The 18491-nt window shown below is 45.8% G+C and overlaps 1 protein-coding gene and 1 long non-coding RNA gene across 2 annotated transcripts in view; one reads left to right on the forward strand and one right to left on the reverse strand.

Moving 5' to 3' along the window:
- Positions 1-18491, reverse strand: part of myo10 (myosin X) — a 72569-nt gene that overhangs the window by 17189 nt on the left and 36889 nt on the right. Inside the window, exons 4-19 of the mRNA XM_047341911.1 lie at positions 16525-16712; positions 9187-9321; positions 8737-8861; positions 8266-8279; positions 8082-8166; positions 7673-7776; positions 7265-7394; positions 6565-6683; positions 5550-5696; positions 5126-5226; positions 4925-4991; positions 4658-4750; positions 4400-4468; positions 4232-4314; positions 3635-3743; positions 2875-2955 (exon numbers count right to left, since the gene is read on the reverse strand). Of these exons, the coding sequence (XP_047197867.1) occupies positions 2875-2955; positions 3635-3743; positions 4232-4314; positions 4400-4468; positions 4658-4750; positions 4925-4991; positions 5126-5226; positions 5550-5696; positions 6565-6683; positions 7265-7394; positions 7673-7776; positions 8082-8166; positions 8266-8279; positions 8737-8861; positions 9187-9321; positions 16525-16712 (1650 nt within the window). The remainder of the gene's footprint in view (positions 1-2874; positions 2956-3634; positions 3744-4231; positions 4315-4399; positions 4469-4657; positions 4751-4924; positions 4992-5125; positions 5227-5549; positions 5697-6564; positions 6684-7264; positions 7395-7672; positions 7777-8081; positions 8167-8265; positions 8280-8736; positions 8862-9186; positions 9322-16524; positions 16713-18491) is intronic.
- Positions 10350-15404, forward strand: LOC118117581. Its single transcript, XR_004697803.2, has 3 exons — positions 10350-11577; positions 11908-12316; positions 14799-15404. It is a non-coding gene; the product is annotated as an uncharacterized LOC118117581 (long non-coding RNA).

An 18491-nucleotide genomic window follows, 5' to 3' on the forward strand; every position in this document is an offset into this window, starting at 1 on the left:
TCCACCGCACTGACACAACCTCTGTGCAACACGCGCACACTTCAACGCACAGCATTCGAAACGAGCATCAGGTCTCACCGTGCATCGTCGCTCGCCCTTCCGTATCCGTCCGAGCGATTATTCCAGAGAAAAACGACAGAGAACTTCCCGAAGCTGTCGCCTCCACACACTGAGCGCCTCACACACACTCACACACACTCACACACACAGTCAAACAAAGGCTTTCAAACCACAAACTCCACTCCCCCTTCTTGTGTGGAGAGGGAGGGCTGAGGTTGCCATGGCGATGCATCTCCTGCTGAGGCTAATTTGTGCAGACCACTTGTAGGGCCTGTGTGTGTGTGTGTGTGTGTGTGTGTGTGTGTGTGTGTGTGTGTGTGTGTGTGTGTGCGTGGCAGAGAAGGCTGTTTACATTCAAACGTGATGGTGACTGGCCAGATGAGCTGCTGCCGGTTATTTCATCTGCTAATTTGAATTTTCTAATCTTAGCAGAAGATGTTTACTTCAGTACGACAGATTCACCCTAGAATTCTGAAATATATTTGATCTTATAACGTGCAGTTAAATGACAATAATGACATTAAAATATGTATATATTCATTTTGCTAACCTTTCTCTAATTTAATTACGTTTTCACAATTACCGATTTCATACATACTACAATTTTTTGTTCGATCCATGTCCCATCTGCTAACATGGAGGATGGTTAATGAGCTATATTGCAGCCAGCCACCAGGGGGCGATGATATTATCTGGCTCCACCTTGTTTGGTGAGAATCAGACAGAAGCCATTAAAACTAAGAGTCGCAAGCTTCAGTTTACCTAACACACTGTTGTGTAAATGACTGTGTGTGTATCTGTGTGTGTGTCCTAGTTGTGTTGAGAGGTCTGTCCACACCATTATGCATTCTGTCAATAGATTGATATTTCCCCACAGATTCCACTTCCCAGCTGTCCCATGACCCTGCAGGCTTTCCCACACGCTTCCACCACTGCAGCTCTACGTCCCGGATGTGCTCAGCAGGTCTCTCCTCACGTCTCAAGATGTTCCCAACATATACGTTTATATCTGAATGTGTTTGGAGCTGAGAAGCTAAGAAGCTGAAACTGGTTTTGAGGGTGAGACATTTTGGACCCCCTGTCCTCGGACACCTGCTCAGAGTGGAACAGGCAGATGACGGGGACGCCCCTCGGGGGCTTTTAGGGGCCACGTGCCTCCCTGACCCCTGCCCCCTCCGCCTCCCTCCCTCACTGCATTAAGCTCCATTTGAAAGTCATCACCGGACCTTGTTTAACATTCGATCACAAGAGTCCAGACGGTCGCGTTTCGCCTCATAAAAGCACGCCGGCTGTTCACTGGTCTCTCTGAGGACATGAAGGTCCATCTGTGGATCTGTCTCTGGCAAATTATTACCTCCTGCAAAAAGTGTGTCTGTCTGTCAGCAGGATTTCACAAAAAACAGCGGAACTGATTTTATTGAAACTCGGTTGTGAGCCGACGAAGAACTCATTCACGTCGGAGCGGATTCAAACAAGTGGGCAGGTCCAGGATTTCCTTTCCCTCCGTTAACATTCATGAGCTTTAGGTTATTTCTCGACGCCGCAGAGACATCTGGTTCTGACCTGGATGATGATCTGGATTTTGAGAATGAAGTATTTTTAGAGGACGAACTTACTCAGTTACACTTCGGAAACAAATAATACTTTTAACTTTATCAGACCATGGACATCTTCCTGGCGTTAATGTAATAAGTGATTCAGTTTGCAGGGAATTTGTTGGACCTGTAACCATTTCTGCTCAGAACCCCTCCCACACGCACATGCACGCACACACACACACACACACACACACACACACACACACACACACACACACACACACACACAGGGACCCTCTGTGCTGCCACAGACGACAACGAGAGTCTCAAACACAAAACCGCTCAGAGCTGCTTCACATCTGCGTCACAAACCTCCCAGTGTCCACGTCCGACTCCGTCACAGCTGCACAGATATGATGGTGTCTTCACAGAGCTGCTCACAAAGAGTTTGTTGCAGAAAAATAAATGTATTCGAAAAGAAATTCTGGCCCTAAAAAATGCTGGGTAATTACTTTAATAAAAAAAAAAAAAACTACAGAGGAAAAGAAACCTACGAAGAAACATTTCTTGTATTGTATTGTTTTTATTCTTAATAATTGTTCTTATCTGTAGATTCTTTTCTTTTATTATATATTTGTATTGTTGATTATTACTTTTCAAACCATATGCTGTATTTTTATTGTATAATGTATTTTCTTATATCATATATTTAGATTATTAATTATTATTTTGTATAATGTAAATGTTCAGTGAAGTGAACGAAGTCATAGAAAGTTTCTCTTTCGTCTTGTTGATGATCGGTTCCAGATTTTATTTTCGTGAGTAAACTGCGTCGCAAATAAAGTTTGAAATGTAAATCTGAGAAACCCGAACAATTAAAATCCTAAACTTTTTTCTTTTCGCTGATGATGTCACACAACTCGTCACTCCAGAAACACAAATATTTAAAGATATCCTGTGAGTGTGGATTATCTGTGGGGGGAGTCACAGTGCACCCCCCCCACTCGCTCCTGTATATACTTTGTGTACATTATCCCCACATTCTCCACGACTCCTGCCTGTTGCTAGGCAACCTGGGGTCAAAGGGCACCAGAGAGGACCAGACACTTCTCATTCCTGTCTGCGGCCGGTCGGTGGGGGAGGACGGTCTGATTATTAAAATGACAAACGCTCCCACGTCCTGAGCTGCTAATGGTTGCTGTGTGTGTGTGTGTGTGTGTGTGTGTGTGTGTGTGTGTGTGTGTGTGTGTGTGTGTGTGTGTGTGTGTGTACTCACCTTGCGTGTATTTGGTTTGATGCATCGTATGAAGAATGGGTTGGAGGTGCAGAGTGTGGCCATCAGGGAGTGCAAAGAATTCTGCGTCAAAATAAACGGGCACAAACTACAGTTACTATTACAGTTACTATAGTTACTGCTGCTTACTACTTACGTGCAGTTAATATTACTTTCACTACTATGACTGCTTATATTTAGATGTTTCCAGAGGTTGCACAACAAACACTGACAATAACTAGAATAGACGGACCTTCTCCGTCCTACATCCCGTAGTTATAATAACAAAAGTACTACTTCTGCAATACTGTGGCCCACCACAGTAAATAAAATACCGGCTGTAATACTTTTACGATAAGGTACTACTACAGCTACTACCGCAGTTCTACTATTTGTGTAAGTTGCTGCTACTATTACTACAACTAGTGATATGTTAACAGTTGTTTTCTACAGCAGCGACAACATGAACTTATTTCCACAGGTGATTAACTGTTTGTCGCAGCTGCAGCAAAGCTACAAATTATTCATATTTGTCATAATATATCAGTAAATGCTGTTATAACGACGACACTCTCCCCTACTGAACACTACTACTGTACAGCTACTGCTGCTACTCGGCTACTGGCAGTGTCGGGGACTGACTGAGTCACATGTACTTCTCTGTATCTTCTCCTAATGATGGTCGGCGAGCTGCGTCGTGCTGGTGCAGCCGGGTTCAGCTCCGGTGATCACTGACGCAGTTTGACGTTTGTTGGGGACTTACCTTAAACTGGGAGCTGACCGTGGGCCGTCGGCGCTTGCAGCTGCTCTTCAGAGTGTCCTGTTTGTTTCGGCTCAATACGTGTTCAAACAGATCGTAGACAAAGTCCAACCTGAACCACAGAGGGAACACGGTCAGATCCTGGTGAATCAGGATGTGTCTCACGTAGGATTTAACTGTCATATGACTGTATCATAACTGATCACTGATCGCTTATACTCGCATTGAGACAGAAATCACAGTTTGAGCTAAACTGCAACTCTGGAAGTTTAATGAACGATCGGAGAAAGACATCAAAACATGTGTATTTTCCATTTGATCATTGTTTGACAAAAGAAAGATGAACAGACGAGTGCAGACAGTAAAGGTTTAGCAGAATTAAGGAAAATGGAAGAAATTATCTTCTGTTAAATAATTCCAGAAATCTCTGTCTGCCTGTGACTCGTATATATCGAGAAGTATCGCGAGAATCAAGACTTTTACTTCTCTATTATTTCTTGTTTCAGTGACATTAGTGCAGGTGCTCTTGAGCAAGGCATTATAATCCAAACTGCTTGGTTGCCACAGGTTCCTCCTCTAATTGGAAAGGCTGCCACTCACCTGCTCTCCCTCAGCAGGTTGAGGATGTCGTCCCTGAAAGTGTCTCTGTTCTTCTCCAGCATCCCCCTCACGTCGTACACCACCTGCAACGAGCCACAAGGGGGCGTCAGACCCGAACACAATAACCAGAACTACACTGGAGGAAAAGGATGAGGAGGCAGCACCCACCTCTCCTGCATAGTGCCTGACTCCAAAGAAGTGCACAGCAACACGGGGCTTCACATAGAACGAGTTTTTCTGCAGCCAGAGAAAAGAGACAGTTCAAGACCATGTTCACACTTTGCTAAAAAACGATGGACCTCAGATGATGATGACAACTTGAGTTAGTGGGTTTCTAGAACGTCTTAAGTTTCTCCAGCCTGACGTTCACTGGGGAGAAAGTGTGAGTCCCGTGTGTCGTGCATCAGCTGCTGGTGTGACGCCTACCGAGTGCTGGCTGTGGAGCTTCTCCAGTAAGGTGTCGTCTGTGGCTTTGGGGAAGTGACTCTCCTCATTCATCAGTGCCAGGAGACCCAGTTTCTATGGAAACACCATCATCATCATCTCATCCTCGTCACATCTCTTTCTGCTGCTCGACTCTATCGTTCTCCAACAAGCATCATCCTCATCTGACAGTTTTAAACAACTTTCCTGAAATGTGTGAAGCACAGAAACGCTCTTTGTCGTCCTGACAGTTTTCATTCCCCCTCGTACCTTCTCGATCAGGTCCAGACACTCTCCGTTGTCCATCCAGTTGATGTCCACCCACGCCAGGCCCTCCCTGCAGGAGACACAACGACACGTTTACAACAGCAGAAAACCTTTATAACACCCGAGGGTAAAGAAACAATAAAAGAAAACATCACGTCTCATTTCACAGGGAAGAACTAAGCGATCAGAACGGCCTCCACCTACTTGTTGTACTCAAGTTGCTCCAGGGAGAAAATGTGCTTGTTAAAATATTCCTGAAGCTTCTCATTTGCATAGTTGATGTTGAACTGCTCAAAGCGGTTGACCTGCGGAGAATAAAATCAGGCCGATGTTAAAGACACAGAAAACAGAGAGTTAACGAGCTGGAAGGTGAGGAAGAATCCCTGAGCTGTATTTACTGATTCCTTCATTAGCAATTACAATATGATTCCAATACTGAGTAGAGGAGAAATATAAGGTCAGAGATTGAATTGGATTTAAATTCAATAATCTATATTTATCAGTGAGAAGTTAATTAGATCCTGGTTTCATGTGAGACACTAAAATAGCTGAAAGCGTTTTCATTTCCCCCTGAATCATCTGACTGTTAATATATCGTGTGGTTGGAATGTGCACGTGTTCCACACACCTCGAAGTTCTCGAACCCGAAGATGTCCAGGATGCTGATGGACTTGAAGTCTTCGTTGCCCCTGATGCGGCTGTTGAGTTTCCGGATGATCCAGTTGAAACACTGGGAGTAAAGGGCCATGGCCATGGAGTCTCTGGAGTCCACCGCCTGAGGACAAGAGACCCACGTCACAGGGGATTTGTGTCAGTGACACCAGAACCAGGTCACACATAGAAAAGAAGATGAACAGGAGTCTCGTCTCCTGTCGCGCAACATTTTGAAATGAAACTTTCATAATGGCTGTAGGGTTTTGAGTGTGTGCTGAGGGTCTTTTAAATATCGCATAACCACTGAAAACCGCTTCTCTTTGCTTAAACCTCTCTGCTTCGACAAAGCGGAGCAACGAAAGAGCGTTCTGAGTCATGAAGTGAATGAAACAAAGGAATTCTCCTTTAATTGTGACAATAATAACCTTTAAATAGCACTTTTCAAAGCAATGAAGCAGGACCAAATGGTAAAAAGAATTAAAAACCGCTGAAATATCAAATTATCATTGATCATCAGACGCTAAATAAAAGAAAGTTAGAAATAAAATGACAATATGAAATAATTAAAATAATCAAATGCAATAGGGTCTCATTATATTAGGACTTTATTCTAGAAATAGACTCTTGTGTGAAATGAATAGTTGATATTGACTTAATTTTGAACTTCTTTGTTATAGTCAGTTTTCAGGTCAGGTTTAGGCAAAGAACCGTCGGTTGGCTGGTTGGATGATGCTCCAGGTTCAAATGGACGCGTTCACAACTTGAACCATGTTTCCTGGCCGAGCAGGAACTACGCGACTCATCGAGGTGATTCCAGCTGATGTTTTTTGCTCGTATGTCACGTCAAGATAATTAGTTTCTCCAACAGCACAAATCTGATCTTTTCACTTGGGATTTGAGCCACTTCCATACGCAAGAGGGAGAGAATCTCAGATCCAAACACATGATTTTAGATCACCTTTACACCCGAACGACATGAGATCGCTCACCTGTTCGACGGTGAGCGGCGTGGAGATCTCCTCCCCCCTGAGGATCATGGACCTGTGGGTCAGAACCTCGGCCAGCTGGTCTGAGTTCAGCCCCAGGAGGTCGGATGTGCGGCTGAGAGCTGCAGACGAAAGAGACACAAACTGACCTCACTTCTTATCACGGACATTTGGATATTTTCCAGACTTGTATCTGTTTTACGTTTTTATGTTACATGGAGAATGTACAAGTTACACATACATATATATATATTTAAATGTAGCCTCATTTAATCATTTATATTGTATTTGTTAATACATACATTTTTTGTACATTATATACAATATAGAGCACAGTTAAAAAACATATTTACAGATGTATAAGAAGCTGGTTAAGTATAAGATAATAATGAATTAATGATTTATGCAGAAGAGGCTTGATTCAATAAGTTTGAACTCCTTCTCACTCCTTTTCGAATGTGTAGATTAAATCATTAAACATTTGGTTTTTCCTCAGTTTGTAAATAAAACCATTTTAGAAATAAATAAAAACTGAAATGAAATGAATGTGTCATATGTTAAATTGACCCTGATCCGTGGACGACGACGTTTCACTCCCAACTAACAAATGAATCTGAACCTGAAGTCAGAAAACCCTGTTTGTGACAGAGGAAGAGGAGTGAAGAGGACGAAGGTGTGGACGACGAGGGGGAAGATCTCTGACCTGATTTGGAGGAGACCTGTGCTCCGCCGGCCGTCATGAACTCGATGTTCCCCGCATGAAGGATCCCCGCCAGGAGGCGCAGGATCTCCCCGATGTTCTCCTCCGTGAACTGCATCGTTCGCATGGCATTCTGGGAGCCACGGGAAAACAGAGAAGAAGAATGAGCTCCTCAGGTCACACCTTCATCTTCTCGACGGACTCACATCCAATTCCAGCATTTTCATATCATCAAAACACTGATTCAAACCAAACTGATCAGAAACACTTGAACAAACTCAGTGAGAGAATATTTATTAGTTTTAGTCTTAAGAAGCGACTGTAGTGTGTGTTTGTGTGTGTGTGTGTGTGTGTGTGTGTGTGTGTGTGTGTGTGTGTGTGTGTGTGTGTGTGTGTGTGTGACCTGCGTACCAGAACATCCTGAAAAGTGCCTTTGTCGTTGATTGTCTTGTCGGTGACGCAGCTCGACTGCCGCAGGTAGTGGTAGCTGTCGGTGTGGGTCAACGCGAACGCTTCTGCGGACACACAACGAACACACACGCTGTCACAGCCGGCTCATGCATGTGGAATTTACAGCAACACTGTGCAGCTCGTTAACATTAAAACAGCAGCTTCAGAATGAGACGACGGTCGGATTGATCGACTCTGACAGAACGAGTCCCCGTGTGTGGCTGCAGAGGGCGCTGTTGCTCAGGGAACGTTTCATTGTTTTGCTTTAACTCCGAAACTTAACAGGATGTTTGTCTTTGATGCAAAGACAAGAGGACGCTGCTGGTGCTGCACATGTATGTCTGGATGTGTCACGGTGTTTGCTGCTCACCTCTCTGCTGGCTGTTGGTTCCTGCTAACAGAGCATAGAAAATGTGGTAGTTTCTCTCCCCTGGGTTCTGCCGGACCACACGGTTCTGTAGAGAAGAAGAGAGAATCGCTTATTGCTCAACCGACGATGACTCAATCTCAAACACCACATCCAGTCACAGGGTCATCGGAGGAAGGACACTCACCTTTTCTAAGAGGTCTGCGGTCGGAAAGTTTCTGTCAAGGCACAAAAACTAAATGATTCGGCTAAATGTTGCACAGAGAAACCAAGAAAAACAGGGAGAGCTGCGGTTGTGTTGCGTCTGAACAGTCAAACTAAACCTGCTGACGTTCCACATACATGAACACCAGGAATATAGTCCCTGAGAAGCAGGTCCCTGGTTCGACTCCCGGTGGTCCACACCCTCATAATACTCAAGGCCCTAAATGTCCTGTCTTCTACTTTGCTACACTTTACTTTGAATAATAGACAGAGACAGGACAATGCAGTTTACTGTCCACTAGGAGCTAATATACTGCAGTAATCTAGTTCTACTCATCTCGGCACAGACGGACTCAGATCCTCAGATCCTCATGAAAGATTCTGCTCGTCTTCACCAGTTCCAGTTCTTCTTCCAGTTCTTCCTATTGACAGTACAATGGGTTTCAAAGGATACAGTCGACGATCCTGCCGCCCTGGATGTTGCCCTTCTGGCTGAAATGCAGCTGGACAAACTTCCCAAAGCGGCTGGAGTTGTTGTTGTGGACGGTCGTGGCGTTTCCAAAGGCCTCCATGATGGGACTAGAGGAGCAGCGTCGTTAGCACACAAACGTTTACACCTCAACAATGTACCTGATACTTCACACTTTTGTTTTATGAGCTGTAAACTAAGTCTGAGCTGAAACACATTAATGTTGGTTTTAAAAAATCACATTTGTTATAAGAAATCTACATTTACGGGCTGGACTTGGCTGATAACGCCCCCTAGTGTTTCGAACTGTCCTGACGTCTCTCTATCATCTGATCGTTGTGTCGTATGTGCGTGTTTAAGTGTGTTTATTCTTTAATTCCGACACTTCAGACAAAGCGGTGACGTGACACTTGACGTTACAAAGCGACCGGTCACCTGCTCTCCAGCAGCGCCTCCTCCACGCGGGACGTCCTGTCTCTGGACGACGCCTCCAGGGAGTGCTGGCTCATCGCCGACAGGAACTTCAGGATTAGCTTGGTGCTTTCTGTTTTCCCCGCTCCGCTTTCTCCACTGTGGGCAGAAAAACACACTGATGTTTAAGTCCCTTCTTCTCCCCTGCCCCTTGAGCAAGGCACTGGCCTCCCTGTAGATGGGGCAATATAATAATTAGGATTAATAATGATGTTTCTTTTCTTCCTGATCTGGAAAATGTCCTGTTCTCATGTAACAGAGGAACCAGGACGTACTGTATGTTGCAGATATTTTAGGACATAACCTGTGGGACAAATCAAGTTTAATTGATATATATTTTAGCACCGGCACAGAAGCTTCTTGTCTCATCTCACAAACCTTTAAATGAGGCCTGAGGCCCGACGCTGGCTCTTTAATTCAAACTGTGTGCGAGGGATGTGTCTTTACTTAATGTGTGACTGTGTGTCTGCCTGCAGGTTGTGTGCACTGCTGCTGCAACTCACAACAAACTGGGTCAGATGTGAATTAGCTACTGATGACTGACTCATAACTGATGCTGTTCACACACACACACACACACGATATAATGTTCTGTCACTGTTTGTGTGCAGAGCGAAGTTAGAGAACGTTGTGTCCATCCTACCTGGTTTATCTGCGCTGAAGATGTTCGAATCAACGTCTTTCATCAAATGAAACTAAGTTTTCTTTATCACTGTTCACGCTTGTTTTTTAAAAATATAAATTTGAATGATTTACTGGGCCGATGTTACTTTTCAAAATAAAAGCTCTGTAACTCACCAGGATGTAAAGCATTGCAGCAACAACGTTCAGATCTCACTCTGTCCATCAGTTTGTCAAACTTCTTTCATTTGCATCTTAAAAGGCTCGGTGTGCGTGTAACTCATTTAAATAGCGTAGATTATAGTGACAGCCAAAACGTGAGAGGGTCGGTTTAATGCATCGCATTTAAAAAGACGTCTGGCAGCAGGACAACTGATCTGAGACGCACACACACACACACATGCAGCCAAACAGCACCCGGTCTTTGTACTAATCCCTGGCTCTGCACACGCTGTTGCCACCCAAGGTAAACCCCCCCCCACAGGCAGGAAGGAGGGAGCCTTCATCCGAGCGACTGAGCGAGAGCTGGACAAACCGCCTCCGCAGCTCTGGACCTCACCCAGGGCTTTCTGTGCCGAGGAGCCGCAGTCACAGGGGGGGGGGTTACGCAGTGAGAGAGGGACGACGTCTGTCCACACGTGTCGTCTACTCGGGTCTCGAGTCTTTTGAAGAACGATTTCTTTACACCGGAGAAAGAAGTGAAATCATCTCACCGAACTACCCAGAGATTCAAGGAGGATTAGGATCGGATGACTTGTTAGGATGGACTGGAATGTACGGCCGAGGTCTGTGGGAGTTTCTGTTGCACTGCCAGAAAAACTGAACCCTTCCCTTTCAGCAGCAAACGTTCACGGTCCCTGAAGGTGCGAGTGAAAGGTTTTGAATTCACTGTTCAGGAAAACGTCGATACGAGGCCGTATGCGTCATGTCATCGACCTTCTCCGTGAGAAGTGACGGGCGAGGCCCCGTTACCGAGCTGTCCTCATCCCTTTCTAAAACATCCGAACTGTAACCTCCCACTTTTGTCCCTTTCGGTGCCTATTTGCGCTAAAGGCCGTGTTTCACAGCGAGCAGGACCGCCGCGCCACGGATCACCAAACAAAGTCAGGAAAGAGGTGGATAACGTGGTGATTGACAGCTGAGACGGGCTCACAAAAGGTCGATACCGCGGCTCCAGACTCCAGATCACCAGCACACGATGGCAGCACCTGTATTCTGGATGTTTTTGCACCACGAGAGGAAGCGGTGAAGCGTCGTCCATCTTTCTTTGCGTTCGCTGACGCCGACTGAAAGATTTTATGTTACATCACTGCGGCCAAACCACAGAGCAAACACAAGTTATTAATGTTGTGTCGTCAGTGTGTTTATTTCTGCAGAACATTTTGTTTTTGAAGAGAAGACAGAAACCACTTGGTGGGAGGACGGGACATGAGCCAAGAGAGAAGTCATTACATTTTCCCTCGGATATGAACAAAGGAGCAAAAATCTGGATCTAGCGTATTTTAAATGTGGTTTCATCGATGGGTAGATTTAACAGGACCAGAAACATTAGAGAATGTGGGTTCAGTAGAGAATCTGACAAACTATTTGATTTCAGGCACAAAGATGCATCGTCACCTCTGATTGGACCGGACCAGCTCAGATTTATGTGACGCAATAAAACTCACAACAAATACTGGACGATCCGGACGACGCAGATAAAACCTGCTCAATCCCAAAAGAAAAGGTTTTCAGGTATGTTTTTGCAGAGCTTGTTTTGTTGTTTTAGCTGCAGGGATTTTGTTCCTCCAGATTCCAGAGTAATTTAACGAGGCTGGAGCGTCTCGGGTTTGACCTCACATGCACCTCTGGGGTCGGGAGGTCGGGGATTTAATCAAACCTGGGCTGCAGCGGACACAAAGCCACAGTCAGAACAGCATCAGCCCTAAAATCTGAATGGGTTGAGATAGTCCGAGGTTCACAGACTTCAACTAGAATGATAATCTTGACATCAGATCACATGATACGATGGAAAGCTGCAGTGAGATTGTTGGGCTCTCACAGCCTCCACTCTTCTGGTTTCAGGTTTCACACCAGGCGTTGGGACCAGTAAAGGTCCGACACCGGTTCTGACACGCAGCCAGTTGTTCCAGTTGGGTGCTGAATGGGGTCGAGGTCACTGCTCCGTGCGGACCAGTCAAAACCCCCACATAAACACCAAACTGGGAAAACTGTTCCTCTGAAGCCTTGAGCAGGAACGCACCGTCATGTGGAATCAGGAAAGAGACCCACACCAAACACTCAGCAAGGAAAACGTGAAAATGAAACGTCTGAATCTGTTTATTGGAGCAGATCTGCCGCGCTGGCATCTGCTGCGCTCAGGAACCGTCTGAACAGTTTGGAGCATTTCCAGCAGATTCTTCGTTGGCGGCTCACGAGTTCTTACTGAAATCTGCAGCGACAACGTTAAAATCATGTGGCTCAACGCAGCCAGGTATCCGCATCAGTGAAAACGCAAAGTGGCGTTCATGAGCATTAATGAGCAGATGCGTCTTGTTAGAGTTTGCTCCTCCTCCTCCTCCTCCTCTTCCTCCTCCTCCTCTCCTCCTCCTCCTCCTCCTCCTCTTCCTCCTCCTCCTCCTCTTCTTCTAAACCAGCTCCTGTTTCATTCGCCTCCTTCTGCCTGGATCTGATTACCCACAATCCCTAAATCCGACGCAAAAGCTTCCTGCCTTCGCCTAAAAGTGCAATTTATAGCTGTTCTCACACACACACACACACACACACACACACACAACACACACACACACACACACACACACACACACACACACACACACACACACCATGAAATTACTCTTTTGTGTGTGGGTGGGGGCTGCCATGTTACATGTTTTACGAGGGTCTGCTCTGAAATGGCTTTGGTGTTTTTGAGGGACCAACAGTGTGTGTGTGTGTGTGTGTGTGTGTGTGTGTGTGTGTGTGTGTGTGTGTGTGTGTGTGTGTGTGTGTGTGTGTGTGTGTGTGTGTGTGTGTGTGTGTGTGTGAGTTCATTGTGAACCAGACCACGTACTGTGGCAGCTGGGCAGGAGCTGGGACTCTGCGTTAAAATTATCCTCCACAAAAAAAAACTTCAGGGCATCAAACAATAAAAACGAGCTGGAGATCCAGCTGTGCAGAGCGACGCCTGATTCAGTGACAGCAGCAGGATCCAGTTTCAAACGTTTTCACTCTGCCTCTGCACATCCTGCTTCTCTCTCAGCACAGAGATCAAAATACAGAAATGCAAGTTGGGTTATTTCTTTATCTTAGAACCCAGTGGAAAGCTCCTGATCCTCCTCCACATGTAAACACGTTAACTGCACAGCAGCTGTTAGCAAAGACAGCAGGGTCAGTAACACTCGTAATTCATTCTCCGTGTTGTTTCTACTCTGAGGCTGGATGTTTTCATGGTAAAGGAGGTCATGTGACAGGAAACTGACGAATCAGTGAAGGCTACTCTGTGACCACGAGGAGGTTGTGAGCGTCTACGTCATCTATAAAATTGGGATTTTGTTAAACAGCATCATATAAAATGACGACAAGATATTATTTAGTTTGTAACCAAACACCATCGACGATCAGTAAATCCTGCACAGCAGCCTGGAGACAGGAGCCCTCAGGAAAAACACACAAAAAACTGTGCCTGTCTCTGCTCCGCCCTGCAATTACTCACAGCCTCACACATCCATCAGCCACAGAGCGAGCTGCACACACACTGAGGGCGTCACCGCCTCACACATCCAACAACACGCAAACACTGACCACACAGAATTCACATATTAAGACATTAGAACAGAAAATGCCAGTTGTGTGCAGGAGTGACTCTGAGGAACCGATCCCTCTGGTCCGAGCAACTTCATCAAACTAAAGTGGTTTCTTATATTAATAATTCAAGCATCAGGGAAGATCTGCAGAGCACTTACACGTTTTATATTCTCTCAACTGGTGCAGATGGAGGTTTAGTGCCTTGCTCGAGGGCGACAGTTAACAGCTGATTAGCAGCTCAGAGGCAGTCTCAAAGGTTCATGTTTGAAAGTGACACTCACTGGCTGTTTGTGGTCAAAGAAGCAGGGGAGTGATACTGACTCTCACCTCCTTTTAGATTCATGATTTAAAGGAATATTTGGATCTGCTTCACCTGGAGCAGGGCGGCACGGTGGTTCAGTGGCTTGTCCATGTGGCGTTTGCATGTTCTACTTGTATGATTCCTCCATGTACTCCGGCCTCCTCCCACACGCCACAGACGTGCACCTCTAAACTACCTGCAGGTGTGAATGTGAGCGTGTCTCTGTCATAGACTGTAAGTAAAGATGGACGACGCTGTCCTGGACACTAACGACAACGCCGCCATCTCACGCGTTTGACATAATTTTCCTGTGCAGTGCTGGAGCCAATCACAAGTCAGCGTCGGACGTCCCGTCGCTGGCCGGCGCCAGTGTGTCTTTGAAAAACGGTTCTTCACTGAAGCGCAATGCATCGTCCAGAAAAAGCCATTTAATGCCACGTTACAGTTCATATCTCCAGCTGAGTCCTGACACCCTCCTGTGACAAGATGCAACGTTCAACCTCCACTTCTCCAGACAGATGACCAGAGAGGAGAATGAGGTCTCACAGGGTGTGTGTGTGTGTGTGTCTGTGTGTCTGTGTGTGGGTGTGTGTGTTGGGAGGCTCACTGTGTCATTTTCTCTATTTTAACAGACAGTAAACCATCACGTTGTGTTTTAGCTGAGACAACAGCTAAAGGTCACGCCTGTGGTCTGTGGTCTGTCTTCTCTGTTCCCACAGCGCTTCATGTGCTGCCGCTGCCGCTGCTGCTGCCGCCGCTGCCGCTGCCGCTGCTGTCATGGAAAAACTACGCAGCCAAACTGGTGTTTTTCTTTTTCTCAAAGTTACAGATTCTGTGGTAATTTAGGCGTTTTTTGTTTTCTTTCTAGACGGATGAACCCTGCAGCGGAATCTGCTTGTTGCAGCAGGGAAAGTACCGGAAATCAGCGAGATCAAGATAAAGACAACATCTATGGCAGCGACGCGTCTCTGTGGGGAGACTGGCAGTATTGTGTAGCTCAGGGTTTTCTCCGACGCCATTATGACAACATGTTTGTGTTTACGCCCCGGTGTGTGTGCGGCGGTGGATATTCTTCCCACTGACCAACATCCTGGCAAACAAAGGACGTTCTGTGCCCTGAACAGGAGGACGACTCCAACCAGGAGCCGGCGAGGGAAACGGAGGCTTTTCTACATCTCCATGGATACACATGCGACTTTAATAATCACAATAATAATAAGTATTTAGATATTTTAAGTGTGTTAGTAATAAATGTGAATCGTCGGGTTCCTCTGAATCTCACAGAGTCAGAAATGTGGGTTTTTAAACACACACACAATGCTTCTGAAATCACGTCAGTGCAGAAAGCTGCTGTATTTTTAATTAATCATTAACAATTAAAGGCATAAAAAGCCACTGTTCACTTGCTGCTTCCTTCACACAGGAACATGTGTGTCTCATTAACCACAAGGCCAAACGGGCCTGTAAACTAATGCCAGCAAATTTACATGAAATTGCAGCACTTGTGCCTGAAGCAGCAAACTGAGACTCAGGCTCTGGTTCTGCTGAACAAGCTGATGTTAACATGTTAACACGGAACGCACACGTTTACCATCGTGCTCCTTCACACCAGCAAGAAAACTGATGAGCTCAGTTTCCCCAAACAAACAGAGCTCGACCCGTATGGGTTTGGTTTTAGGGGCTGATGCAGATTCCAGGGGGAGTAAAATATTTGCGATGAAGGCTGATGTTAAAAAACATTTTGGCAATGATTCCTAAAATGTTGTCATCAAACTGTGACACTTTTAACCATAAACTTTAGTGTGAATAACTTTAAACAACTTTTGTGTTTGTTCTGTACAATACATGTTTTAAAGATATATGTAGCGCTCTAGTTGTAATATTAATATTTGGAATTTAAAACCTTTCCAAAAGTTGATTTAATTTTAATGATGCTTCGTGACAAACGTGACATATTCAATTCATCCCCGGTCTAAAGTGTTTGTGTATTATTGTGTCTCTGCTGTGTTCTTACATAATTGCTTTGCGACACAGGAATGACAGACGGACACTGGCCACGTATCCAGGACGACCACAAACACAACGTTCCCACAGAGTCGATCTGTTTCCCCTGTGTTCGCCCTCCATACAATCTGGGGCCAAATATAAAAATAACTTTTTTTCTTTTCAGGTCAGGGGAAGGGTTCGGGTTCGAACAATGGAGAGACGGCGGAGGTGAAAGTCGTCCAGTTATAATCAAAGAGGAAGGATGTGAGGAAGGAAAGCAGAGGATGGAGATAGTAACAGTGTGTGTGTGTGTGTGTGTGTGTGTCACGCTCAGAAGTGCAGCCAAAGCGCCCGGGGGACTTGAACCTCGATCAAAGCGTTGGACGCACTGAGGGAAGAGCGACTGAACAAGCTCAAGACCACAACGGTTTAATTCAAACGACCAATCAGAGGGCTCCGTGTAACCTGTGACACGAGAGATGTGGATGCCCCGACTGAGCGCTCGCTGTCGGAGACTCAAGTCGACTCAGCAGAAACGTTCTTATCTACTTCAGGTTTTCTGCGTCAGGTTGTGAGTTACGTTCCGAGACAACGACATGATCACCGACCTGATCAGGACACACTGGTTCTGAAGCCTCTTCCACAGTGAGCGGTAGCACTCGTTGGCAACAGCGAAGATGTGCGGGGAGATTTCCCCAAGGTGGTGTCGGCTGTAGAGCTCCACCGCCGGCCGGTCGTACAGCCCGGGAAGCGTCTGGTAAGGGTTCACCGCCGCCAGGATGGAGCCGATGTACGTCTGCGGATCAGGAGAGAGAAGAAGTGTTAGAAACATAAACATGAATAATTAGAATCATATATATACGTCTTCGACAACCAGTTCAGAGTTTATGTCTCAGTCTCTGGTTTCAAGTCTCCTTCAAAACAGCTGTTGTTCATTTCGTGAATTGCGATCATTCAGAGTCAAACAGACCAAACCAAGATGGCGCTGGACAAGATGAGAAACTGAGGCTTCCGAACGACTCACAAACCAACGGGTGGCGTCACGGTTGATACTGGGTAGTGAGGTCGCCTTGACCTTGAGCTTTCCCTCCCTTAGAGGATATAAAAACAGGGCTTGGACGTCATGATTGACAGCTGACACTGACTCGTGTGACTCCAAATGACGTCAACAACCCGGAATGGAGACACCAGAGTGGAGACTTGTCTTCAATCTGTATTTACAGAGTTTCTCTATAATATTGTGAGGTCTTGAAAAAGTAAACAAAAAGCTAAACAAATAAAACAGAATTTAGTTGAATTAAACATCTCAACAGGAAAACAGGACGCAAGAAATATTCTGCTTCTGCAAAATGGAGTAAAACTGAAAAGGAAAGAAGTTACTACTCAGTGCAGGAAGTTGAAAACCTCTCAGGTAATCTGAGCGAAATCTCGGAGCCGATACGTCATTACTTCTCATTTAATAAGCAGCGAGACAGAGAGGCAGACCGATCAGAGCAAATTACATCTCCGCTGCCTGTCGCTGCTCAGGTGGAAGCACACACGGGCCAAAGGCTTCGCATAATCCAATTTATCGGACAAAAGCACAGAGTCATAAAAGCCCTATTAAGCTCCCGGGAAGGTGGACGGAAGCAAACATGACACGTGACCTCTGCAACGCACAAAACCTCCTTCCCCGGTTCCACTCAGTCGGGAAAACCCAAATATGAACACATCAGACTTTTTCACATTTCACATTTCGAAGCAAAAACAAACCAAACGGCTGAAGCTTGTGAAGCCGGGGGGGGGGGAGTTGTTTTCTTGGCAGAGGCTGCAGTGTGGTGGTGGTGGTGACTCATGGATAATAGAGTTGGAAAAAGGCGGCACATCAGCCTGCATCTGTGACAGAACCAACAGATATTTCTTAAAAAGTCTTAAAAGGTTACAGCGGAGTCCCGCGGGTTCTCGGAGACAAGAAGGTGAGGCTGTCAGAAATCCTACTCGTCATCATCGGCCGTGACGCTTCGAGTAGCAGCGACGCTCAGAGAAGCATTAAGCTGCTTTTTTTTAAGCATAAAAACGCTGATGCTGTCAAAACCGAAGAGACGTTTTCCATCTTTCAGACATGCTTACGTCCATAAAACCCCCAAAAACATTTCACTGGTCGTTAAAAAACAATTGTTTGGCCCATGTCCCATCTGCTAACATGGAGGAGGCGGGGTTTATGAGCGATACCAAAGCCAGCCACCAGGAGGTGTTCATCAACCTGACCTTCACTCATCCTTTAAATCCAAACATCTCACACAGTTTAATCCCAGTTTCTGGAGAATGAGAACATTTTTCGCTCGTGCGACCTGAACCTGAAGTGAAAGTCTCATCACGGTGGTTTCGTAGAGTTCCCATAAACACGCATTGGAGACGACTGGTGGAGGAAAGGGACGAGACGCGTTAAGACGAGAGAGAAAGCAGAGAGCGTCTCCATCTGGCCGCCAACGTCTCGTCAAACCTCTCCGACATCTTTCCCGCTCGCGCTCGCGTTCACGCTGTTTATTTTTGCTGCGACTCAAGTTTATGATATTAAAGTTTAGCTTCAAAGTTC

Source organism: Hippoglossus stenolepis, chromosome 11, assembly GCF_022539355.2.
Source record: "Hippoglossus stenolepis isolate QCI-W04-F060 chromosome 11, HSTE1.2, whole genome shotgun sequence".
Classification (NCBI taxonomy): domain Eukaryota; kingdom Metazoa; phylum Chordata; class Actinopteri; order Pleuronectiformes; family Pleuronectidae; genus Hippoglossus; species Hippoglossus stenolepis.